Consider the following 11,732-nt stretch of genomic DNA (forward strand, 5'->3'; position numbering starts at 1 on the left):
GAGTTTGCTTACAATCGTTCTATGCATCATAGTATTGGTAAGAGTCCTTTTGAGGTAGTTTATGGTGCTAATCCTGCTGGTCCTTTGGACTTAATCCCTCACTCTATAACAAAGCAATTTAGTGGAGATGCTGATGAAAGAGCTAAGCAGATAAAGAAGCTGCATGAGGGTGTGAAAGCAACCATTGAGAAGCAAAATGAGAGGTACATGCATGCTGCCAACAAACACAGAAAACATGTGGAGTTTAATACAGGTGATTTGGTCTGGATTCATCTAAGGAAGGAGAGGTTTCCATCGGGCAAATTTGGAAAATTGAAACCAAAGGCTGATGGTCCATTCAAGGTGCTTAAGAGAATTGGCAGAAATGCTTATGAGATAGAGCTACCTGAAGATTACAGAGTATCCCCAACATTTAATGTGGCTGATTTGAGTCCTTTTTATAATCATGTTGATGAATCAAACGAAGACTTGAGGACAAGTCTCATTCAACCGGGGGAGATTGACACGGGAGTATCTAATTTACTACAATCTGATTATATGAGCCTTGATTATGATCTAGTATCTTTTTCAGTCAATAATGATGCCTCATAATCTTTATCTCAGCACACAAAAAAAATGACAGCTCATCAGCATATTCTCTGCACAAAGTTAAAGCTGTTTCAAGGTGCTTTTCTTCAAGACAAAGGAATGCATTAAAGGAGTTGGTTGGCAGCTGTGAACATTTCTTCATTACCAATGAGGGCATTAAAATAGTTGGTTAGAAGCTGTAAACACTTAATTTCGAAATTCCCTATGCATGAAGGGTTGTTTCATGCACTAGTATTTATTTTGGTGTTTAGGACTTAGAAAGGACTTTTTAGAAAACTGAGGATATTGGCAGAAGCTCTCTTGGAGTGCTCTTTTGAACTCTGTATCTCTTGGATGCGTCCTTGAGTGGTGAGTCTTTCGCTTTCAGTTCTGTATCCTTGTTTATTATCATTAGGGTGGTGATCTTCTGTATCCCTTTTGATTTTTAAACTTGGTGGTGAGCTATATATCGTTTTATCGAAGTTTCTTCAAAAGTGCGTTCCTTGCCTTTTGTGACATTTTCTATCTGAACAACTGTTATATCGGTTTTCTATCGACATCCATTCTGCATTTTTACTCTCCCCGGTATCACTAGTCAAAGTATGAACATACCAAAAGACACGGACATACATAAGCATTACATCAAACATCATGTTTAGAAGTTTGTCCGTGACACTCAGGTATAATGGATCTGTCTTGAGGGAGGAGGAAATGCCAATCAGTGATGGTAGAGCTCACGGTTCATACATTTGTCCGTGGGAATGCAATCCAACCTGAAAAAGCTCAAGTTGGTAGATAGCCCAAGGGAGCATATCTCTTAAAGAGGAATCCTGTGCCATGGACTCCTGGCAACTGATTGTAGAGCCCCCAAGACCTTTGCACGTTCCAGAGCTTCACTCTTAGGAATGTGAGATGCCAAGTAACTGAGCAGGATCACTGCAGGCAGTTGTGCCTTCTCACCTGAAAAAGCTCAATGGATCCATGTAGATCATTCTAAATTGGCCTCAGGTATAGTGGATCTGTCTTGAGGGAGGAGGAAATGCCAATCAGTGATGGTAGAGCTCACGGTTCATACATTTGTATGTGGGAATGCAATCCAACCTGAAAAAGCTCAAGTTGGTAGATAGCCCTAGGAAGCATATCTCTTATAGAGGAATCCTGTGCCAGTGGACTCCTGGCGACTGATTGTAGAGCCCCCAAGACCTTTGCGCGTTCCAGAGCTTCACTCTTAGGAATGTGCAATGCCAAGTAACTGAGCAGGATCACTGCAGGCAGCTGTGCCTTCTCCCCTGATCGGTGCAGCCGCATCAGCACTGGCACCCCAGCGAACTCTGTGATCGTCTTTGAGTGCTCCACACAGTTGAAATTCTCCGGGTTAGCAAACTTCCCCAAAGCCTTGGCTGCTTCAGCCGCCACCTCTGGGTTCCAATGTCCAAGTTGGAGAACGAGCGGGCATAAGACCTTGGTCTCTTTCGCAGGGAATGTCCTGGCCAAGCAGCCAATGGCCTTGATAGCTGAGATCTGAAGAACGACGCTGCTCCCCTGCTGGGACACTTGAATGAGGTGCTCCACCACCGACCTGGCAGCCGGGGAGTTCATCCTGAAGGCTGAGCGCCGGAGGTCGGCATCCATCTCGGCAGCGGCCGCAATTTCCATCACGGTCATCATGCAGTGCTGCTGCAGCTCGCCTTTCTCGAGTTCAATGATTTTGGATAGGCAGAGGAGGCCTTTGGTTTCGGTGATCTTGCGGCAGTTGGAGAGGCACCCTTTGGCGAGCATCCAGAGCGCGTCAGCGCAGGCAACCTTGAGCGCGAGCTTCGCTTCGGGGCTCTCATTCTCCCTGTCCTTGCGATGTTGATGGTAATAGTCCCGCAACAGAAATGAGCTCCTTCTGCTGCTGCCGCCGCCGCTGCCGCTGGCATTACTGTTGGATGAGGGTACGCCCATTCCCTGAACGAGAGAGTGGATGCTCGAGGGCTTCCTTTGCGTTGGTCTGATGTCATCGAGGGGCACCCCGATACAGAGAAGCGAGACGAGGGGGCGGATGCCATTCTCCCGGGCGAACTCATCCTGGGCAACGGGTTGGTGGGCGGCTAAACGGGACACGAGGCCGGCCACCTGGGTCTGGAGGCGCATCGGGGAATCCGAGAGGACATGGACGATAATGGGCACGGCGAGCTCCTCGAGGATGACGGAGACGTTGTCGGCGTCACTGGCAAGGTTGGACAGCGCGGTGGCCGCGGCGATCTGCGACTCGACGGAGGGACCGTCGCGGAGGAGGGCGAGGAGCGGCGGCACGCCGCCCTCCTCGAGGATGAGCTTCTTGTTGCGGTCGTTGTCGAGGGCGAGGGTGGCGAGGGCCTGGGCGGCGTGGGCGCGGTCGGCGGGGGCTCGGGCGGGAGACTGGACGGTGGTGGCGTAGCTCCAGACCCAGGCGAGGATGGGGTCGGTGCTGGCGATGGGGGGGAGACTGATGGCGAATCCGCCGCCGTCTTCGTCGGAGTAAATGGACAGGAGCCAGCGGAGGTCGGCAACGGAGGCGTCAAGGAGGGCGAGGGCCTTGCGGAAGTCGGTGGAGCCGGTGGTGATGGTGACGACGCGGCGGAGGAAGCCGGCGCGGCGGCAGCGGCGGACGAGGGCGAGGGCGCGCTCGAGGGCCTTAGCGGCCTCCGCGAGGACGCGGCGGAGGGGGCGGTCATAGGAGGGGGAGGGAGAGGCAGCGGCGACCCGGGCAGCGGAGCGGAGCATGGCGGCGAGGTGTTCCGCCTGCTTCCCCACGTCGGCGCACTCCAACTTGAACGACTCCGCCTCGCGGACGGCCTTGGCAACCCGCTCGGCCAGCAGGATCGGCAGCGACAGCTCCTGCTCCTCCATCGTCCCCGTTGCTCCTCCTCCTCTTCCACCTCCGCCGCCGACTCCTCCTCTCCCGCTGTTCAGCATCATCTCTCCGATCTCCGATTATTATCACTATAGGAAAAGAAGAGGGCCAAATGCAGTCCAACCTCGTCTCCGTTCCCACACCAGTCTCCTCGAGTAAGTACTCTGCGGGTTCCGTTCTCCTGCCTGTAGGTGGGTGAAGGGGAGCGGGCCCACCAGCGTGAGCGTCCTTTCGGTGCCGAGTATGACGTGGGTTGTTTGATTTGTTGTGTGAGCTGTCGTAGTCTATCGTAAGGATTACGTTGGTAGTCCGCGCCTACGTACATGTATTATTACTAGAATAAAATAAAAGGGTAAAAGTAGGAAAGATTGCAATCAATAAAAAATAATGTTCATGTGTAAGTGTTCTTCCGGTACGTATACGACAAGGCTGAGTGAGAAGGACGTCTTTTAAATATTTAAGAAAAAGAAAAGAGGGCATATTATAAACATTGGTTGGATGACGTGGAAAATAAAAATTCTTCAATTTATTCAACGTCACAAAAGATTTAGGAGTTTTATCGATCGGCTAATACTTCTATTCCATTTGAGTTGACTATTCCCTCTAATAATAACTAACGAAACATAGTTTTTGATGTCACTTTAAACCTCCAACAACCACAAACGCCTATAAATTTATTATCATGTCATTATAACCACCTACAAACGGTTAAAAATTTATTCATATGAAATTTTACATTCTCCCAACTCTGATATAATTATTCTTTACTTCTGTGATTGAGACTTGAAACAATATTGATAGTGTTATTTGACTGGATTATTTTTGGCTAATTATATATCACCTATTACGATTTTTCAACAAAATCTCCAAAGAAAATATGGAGCAATTGAATTCCCAACAAAATCCCTCTCTCTCCTGGTTTTTTTTTCCTTTTGGATGATAAAAATAACATTAGGAAATTACCTTTTTAATCATGTTTTAGTGTTATTTTTTACACGTGACAACACATGCAATATTTCCATATACAAAATCGATAGTACGAAAAAAAAAATAAGATTAAATATTTTACTTTCGTAAATATATAAATCATAATATAATCTTTAAAAATATAAAAATCAAAATATACATACAAATTTTAAACGAATGATGCACACTTATATGCGATGTGTGCTCCTTGAAGTGCTACAGTATAAAATATCATGACATTTCAGTTTATTTACTCATCAAGTGGTGCAATAAAAAAAAAATACTTTGAATGCCATGATTGATCACATAAGGATTACCTAAAAAGTTAGAGAGACTTCAATGGTCTGGATCTTCAATTTTGAATCTCCTATAGTTGTTTGATGCCTTTATCTGAATTGGTATTCATCAACCAGTAGTTGCAGAACATGAGTGTTTTCATATATTAGCTAATTTGTTTTCACATCTAATGCAAGGTTTCTACTTTCTTACATAATCATGTAATAATCCACAGGCGTCTACAGAGTGGAGCTGAAAGGTTCCCCCCAAGTCAAAGTCAAGTTCCTCATATGATGCATGCTTTCTTTAGTTGTTGAATTAGGCAGCATATTCCCCCAATAAAAAGTTGGGAGGGTCATGTTCACTCTCTTTCTCTGTCTAATTCTTTTGTCTAAGTCAGAATACATGATGCATTAAATTTCCCTCAGACTAAACTTGCAGCTGAAGCAAATCAGAAATCCTTACCCGGTTTTGTCACTTTCTCCAACTTTTCCATGAGCTACAGCCTCAATTTCCACAAGCAGAGGCCCCTCACAGAAATCCTAGTCAGCTTGTAAAGCTAGCAAGCTCATGCTGATGGCATCATCTTTATAACATGCTGTCATGATATCCACTTGAAGAAAGTTGAGAGCAGTACATGTGATCAAATGTTTCCAATCTAAAAAACCACTTGGAGAAGGGAAATACTGGGAACAAAATCCTCAGAGAACTATGTTAGACAGCATTCATTAGCAGAGGCACCATACAGATTCCAAGACCTGAAGCTTATTTATTTCATCAATTATCAAATCCCTTTCAGAAACATGACTGACTGATTCCAACATAACTTTGAGAATAGATGTTTTGTGAGAGAGATGAACAAACAATATTGTAGTTGCTTCATGTAAATGAATAAATAGAGAATGAAGCTCTAGAAGAAGGGTCAAATTAAAAACCTGAAAGAGCAGAAATTTCAGCAAAGCTTCCAAGGAAAGAGAAAGCTTGTACTTCGTCAGAACACCAACTGCTGAGGTAGGACTTGGAAAATCATACGCGAGGTTTAAATTTAACATCAACATTCTGTTTCAGTTATAAACCTACTAGTAGACTCCAATGCCACCAAACTCTTTCTTCAACTGGCAAACAATTTTCTTCTGATTTTGTTGTACCTGCCTTTGTTATCATAATGTGTTTATCAGCCTACCTTTATGAAGGAAGATAAGGTTCATCAGTTTAGTTCTGAAAGCTCATCAAACCTTCTAATGTTTGGTGGCCACTAATCTGTCGCTCCTTGAAGCACTCTACTACCATTGAACTTATGTGAACAAGAGATGCAAACATCTCTTGTTCTTTTGCTTCCCATACAAGTGAGCATTATCTCTTCATGCGTAGGGGGGCTAATAGAAAAATAAAGGACAGGTTGACAGCAAAGAAGTTGCATGTTCTCTGACTACAACTAGCACTAGCTGAATCTAAATCGAAAGTGACAAAGTAAAACATAGTCTTGCTCAACCTATATTTTGTTCTGCATAATTTGACCTTATGCTGTGAAATCAAGAAAAAAAAAAATCAAATTATTCCTCCGGTGTCTTACTGATAGCTTACCTTCATGCAATTGGATTAACCAGCTTGCTAGGAATGGGACTGATATCGCATTCATCATATTCCAACTCTAATTTCTTTCTCCTTTAAAAAAAGTTAAGAATTGTAAGTTAAAAGAAAAAAATCAAAATGAACGGAATAAGGATGTTAGTGAAGCTTGGCAATCCAAAAACCCAAAATGAAATCTCGGTTATGGATTGTCATCTTGGAACCAGTAAGCTAAACAGATGGAGCGCTGGTCTTGTATATGATTGGTAGTGTGTAGAAATGGAAAATCCAACTCGAGTTCAACACAAAGTCTTGGATAAAATTTTCATTCTAGATCTATGAGTTGATGAGACATGGATGTCGATTGTGCTCCAAATCAAGTCCAACAATGTGAAGGAAACCTCGCATATATATATGTATATATACATATGTATGTATATATGTATATACATATGTATGTATACACACACACACACACACACACACACATATATATATATATATATATATATATATATATATATATATATATATATATATATATATATATATATATATATATACACACACACAGATATATATATATATATACACACACACGTGTGATGGTGGGTTTTGGAACAACGGGAGCCTCACATACATTGACCCTCATCAGACCCCGCATTGGCGGAAGCCTTGTGCACTAGGTTTACTCTTTTTTAACTAAAAGCTTTATATTGACTGACTTATTTTTCTGACTTGTTCTCTCTTATAGTTTGTATATATACATATATAAATATATATATACATATATATATATATACATATATATATATATATACATACATATATATATATACATACATATATATATATATATACATATATGTATACACACGTGTGAGGGTGGGTTTTAGAACAACGAGAGCCTCACATACATTGACCCTCATTAGACCCCGCATTGGCGGGAGCCTCGTGCACTAGGTTTACTCTTTTTTAACTAAAAGCTTTATATTGACTGACTTTTTCTGACTTGTTGTCTCTTATAGTTTGTATACAGTGCTCCAAACTCTGAGCAGGCTGCATCTGCTGCTCAGCTTTTGTTTTCTGCATTGATGCATGAGGAGTAGATTTTAATTCTTCTAATCTCCTTTCTCCTATATTTGACTTGGAGCTAGATTACTTTCTTTGAGACTTCAAGAGAACCAATCAAGAGAATCCATGATTAACCCTGTGAGAGGAGAATTCTTCACCATCAAACAATCTAGTAACTTAATTGTTCTACAAATTTGTACCTACACAAGGTTAGCGCATGAGATTTTTTTCTTATTAAAATAACTAATGCATATATTAAAGTGCCAAATTTGTACTCACATGAAGATTTATGCATATGAACCATCAAGAACTGATCAAATCACAACCAACTAAGACCTCAGGCTTGCTAGTTTCTTGAGCAAAGATAACAACAAAGCTTGGTGGCATCCAGTTCTTTCTTCACCAACTTGCAGCATGTGCTGCGGGCAGATAGAAACAGCTGACAAAAGCATTGCATATCACACCATTGCCATCACTTTTTGATGGAAATGCTTCTCTTCCATTAGGTCATCCTCGCTTTAGGTGCTTCTAATCCCTAACTACTTGAAAGTATCTTTGAACACCACCATTCCATGAAGATGCTCCTCCATCAAGCTCTAAAAACCAGAGAATATCCCACCTATTCAAAATCTACAATTTCAGTTGCACCCAAAAAATAGAAAGAAAAGTAGTCACTGATGGTGCTGAATCTTGCAATTGCATCCTTCCTTTAGATAGTGAACAGGGACGATCAAACCCAGTTCAAGTCATATACTCCAATTTAACTCAACTAGAGTTCAAGTCAAACTCTAATTTAGCTCAACTAGAGTTCGAGTCAAACTCCAATTCGACACAACCAGAGTTTGAGTCGAACTCCAAATCAATCTCAATCTGACCAAATCAAGCTCAAGCCCAAATCCAAGCTCAAGGGCTCAATCCAATCAACTCAAAGATTCAACTCATTTCAACCCGATATGGACTTGGATTGGGCATCAAGTTGGGTGCCAGTTAGGAGTCCTAACTAGGTTAGGACTCTACCCTTCCAAGAAGGGTGACACAGCTTTCAAGAAACATCAATCAAGAATCAACCCTCTCAAAGTCCGAGTCGACCCTAGCCTTCCATCTTCTACCAAGAGTAAGAGAAGAGAAGAAAGGAGCAATCCCACGAGATGCTCCAAAGTACTTCCAGCTGCAGCCTTTTCTTCCTCAAGTTCCAACAGTCAAAGTCTTTCATCCTCAAGTTTCAACAGTCAAAGTCATTCATCAAAGCTCCATCCAGCTAGAAGTCTCAAAGCCCCGTTACTTGTTGTCCAAAGGAGGTTCCAACAACAAGAGAGAAAGAGAAGACTGGAACTGACAGTATGTCTTTTCTACTGAGAGCACCCAAGTGCTGTCCCGAAATAACCTGTGTTTTAATGCTTTCATTTGAGTATTTTATCTCTCTTTATTCTGTTGCTTAGCCACTTGTAGTTAATACTTCAATTTATAAGCAATAGAGGTTGTTTTCCTTCATTTTTAATTTATAGTCAAAACTTTCGAGGTGGTATGGGATCGACAGATTGTCAAACCCAAACCCCATACGAATAAGATAGAATGTAATCTAACCATCTATTATTATTTGTAATCCATCAGTTGAAATCCCTCATAAAGTTCAGTTTAACATCCTCCATCCTCCTAATCTGAATGCTACAAGTATTCCATTAGTAGAAAGCCAAATTGCATACAATGGAGAAAAGCACCAAAATCTATCGTTTTCTCCTTCAAAAAAAGAAATACAGCAATGAGTAGATACGGGCGTGAAAAATCTAGATAATAGCTATATCATAACATGCACAAAGCATCAACAAATTGATGCAAATTCTGTAATCATAAACCATATTTCAATGCTAGTTTCTACAGAAAAGGGCTATCAAAAAGTTCATAACTAGACAATTCCTAATTTTTTGACCTGTATGAGTATTCTCCAAGTAAAAAATGATCTGAGTGTTCTAGTACTATTCCTAAAGTTTATCCATGTGGTTAAAATGGTCGAAAACTGAATACAAAAAGAAGAAATCAAAAGAATTGACAGAAAGTATTGAAAACAAAATATTTTCTTACAAAAACACAAGCATGTATCTTGTGCATTACTTTGGCCAATATTTGAGTTATGTCACTCCTGTGTTCATGCTTTGCTGCAGCTGTATCTAATATCTACATCCCGCAGCTCTGACACGAATTAAGAAGGCACCAAAACAATTTCAACATTGATTAACCTGCAAGATGAAGACAGATAAAAGAAGAATCAGTAAAAGAAGAGCAAGAATAGATGGAAAGGAGAGGCAGATAAAAGACACCAAATAAAGCAGAAAGAATAGATGATAAAGAGCAAATACTAATGCGAAAGCCTGAAGCATAAGACCAAGAAGATGAACAGAGGCTTGAACCTAACGTGGAACACCTGAATGAAGAGTGAACGGGTTAAAGAGGTAGCAACACAAGAAACAAACGGGAGGCGCAGGCGGCAAAGGCATGGAAGACAAAACATGGAGCAGAATGGTGATCCAAACACAACAGAGAACGCAGAATGAAGAAGAAATCATCAGAGCAATCGACGTTTTAAGGACTTGTTTTCTTATTCTGTTGGTCTTCTTAATTCTTGAGTGTTCGTGTGATAAAATGGATAGGTACAATCCTTTCTTCCTCTGTTTACATTAATTTAGATGCTCGCTCCAATACTTCTCTGTCCCGTATCATTTGTTGTTCTCCTCCACCTTTACCTTGAACTGTTCTTTCTTCTTCCATAAGTACCTATTGCAAGTGGCTCCCGTTATGCACGAGATAGCTGCATGCTCTCGGGCTGCCATGGCTATGGTGGTGGTGGCTGTGGAAGCGAGTATGCCCCACGGTGGTCGATGCGGCGGGCATTCCGTACCGGCTATACAACTTTGCCGGCACGGAGACCCAGTGGACGCAGCGCTCGGTGGCGATGAACGGAGGCCGGCCTATGGAGATAGGGATGGTAGGACTAGTTTTGGGGGAAGGTTTGGAGGAGGAGGACGATGATGGCGGGGTGAGGAAAAGGAAGGCTCGGATCTTTAGAGGGGAAGGCCGGTCTCGGCTCGCGATGTCGTACTCCTCGACTAGGTTGGCGAGGTCCTCGTCGGAGGTGACGGAGATAAGGGCGTCGAGATCCTCCGTCGGCAGCTGGCACCGGAGGCTCACCGCACCCCACCCGCACAACTCCCTCAGCTTCACCTGCAGCTCTGTTCCAGGCAAAACTCACACCCTAATTACACATGATTCCAACCCTAATGTTTGTTCCGCTTCTCTCTCGCAGTCCATGATTCCATATCCACGGATCAGATGACCGATACGAACTGGTGATCAACAGAAATTGAGCTGATACCTGAGAAAGAGATGGATCTATCGACCGCGAGGAGGCGCGTGTGGCCGCCTACGTAACGGAGCTTGCCGTCGGGGTAACGTGGGAGGATCTTGCCGCCGTAGCTGCAGAGGAACTTGATGGCGCGCGTGGGCTTGACGGAGACGTCGTCGAGGGAGCCAAGTGAAGCGCAGGGGGAGGAAGAGTAGGATGAGGTCCCGGCCATGCCTGCCTCGCTTCGCTCCTTCCTCCTGCTACTTAGATTGCTGATTTCTCCAATGATGAAAAGGGAGGAGGAGGAAAGAGATGAAGAAGACGCTGACCGACCTCACAGATCAGAAGAGAGGGGAGAGGGAGATGCTGCTGGCTTCAAGCCTCACCTTGGCACACTCCATCCTTCATTTATAGAAGGAAGAAGGAGATGTCTGTGAAGAGGAAAAGTATATGCTGTGTGATGTAGTCGAGGAAGGAAGGCGTTAAAGAATAATTACAGCAATGTTAGTGATTTCCATATTTAATTTTCTGAAATATCTTTAAAAAATATATTCCTTCAAATTTGCTAGATTTATAGATTAATTATTATTGTTCATCTTCCTAAACACTTTAATTGACATTTGATGGATCAGATTTTGATCCTCCATCTGATATAGAGGGTATGGAGTCCACCAAATTCTCTTACACATCACCAAATATAGTTTAGTGGATTTTAGAAAAGATAACGAGAAAAATATATTTTTTATATTCGTTAGGAAATTTGGAGATGTCATAGTTAGAATAGATAAAATGATTAAGATTAATGATATAAACAAAAATAAAATTATTTTAATATAAATTATAAATAAATATTTAAGTATTTTTTTGACTTAATTAAACATATAATTTTTTTTATATAGAGTAAAAGATTTATGTAGTTGATCTCAAACCGTTGAGATTTACGGTTTTATCATTATTATTATTATTATTATTGTTATTATTATTATGCTCGGGATTGATTAATGTCTTGATATTCTTTCTTATAATACAAAGATAAATCTTTGTACTTAGTCATTATAAAATATA

General features: G+C 42.0%; 2 protein-coding genes across 3 annotated transcripts; both read right to left on the reverse strand.

Moving 5' to 3' along the window:
• Positions 1–1,158: 1,158 nt before the first annotated feature.
• Positions 1,159–6,654, reverse strand: LOC103971187 (uncharacterized). Its single transcript, XM_065089714.1, has 2 exons — positions 5,153–6,654; positions 1,159–3,760 (listed from the first exon to the last, which is right to left on the reverse strand). The coding sequence occupies exon 2, from the start codon at positions 3,508–3,510 to the stop codon at positions 1,630–1,632; it is 1,881 nt and encodes a 626-aa protein (XP_064945786.1). The 5' UTR covers positions 3,511–3,760; positions 5,153–6,654; the 3' UTR covers positions 1,159–1,629.
• A 2,960-nt stretch (positions 6,655–9,614) lies between these two features.
• LOC103971280 (protein PAL OF QUIRKY) lies at positions 9,615–11,156 on the reverse strand. 2 transcript variants are annotated; one of them, XM_065089716.1, is made up of 3 exons: positions 11,001–11,156; positions 10,698–10,924; positions 9,615–10,554 (listed from the first exon to the last, which is right to left on the reverse strand). In XM_065089716.1, the coding sequence occupies exons 2-3, from the start codon at positions 10,897–10,899 to the stop codon at positions 10,100–10,102; spliced, it is 657 nt and encodes a 218-aa protein (XP_064945788.1). In that variant the 5' UTR covers positions 10,900–10,924; positions 11,001–11,156; the 3' UTR covers positions 9,615–10,099. The 2 variants fall into 2 exon arrangements, with proteins under 2 accessions (XP_064945788.1, XP_064945787.1); XM_065089715.1 differs by having other exon boundaries at positions 9,617–10,554; positions 10,698–11,130.
• Between the last annotated feature and the right edge of the window lie 576 nt (positions 11,157–11,732).

This window comes from Musa acuminata, chromosome BXJ1-11 (genome assembly GCF_036884655.1).
Source record: "Musa acuminata AAA Group cultivar baxijiao chromosome BXJ1-11, Cavendish_Baxijiao_AAA, whole genome shotgun sequence".
Classification (NCBI taxonomy): Eukaryota; Viridiplantae; Streptophyta; class Magnoliopsida; order Zingiberales; family Musaceae; genus Musa; species Musa acuminata.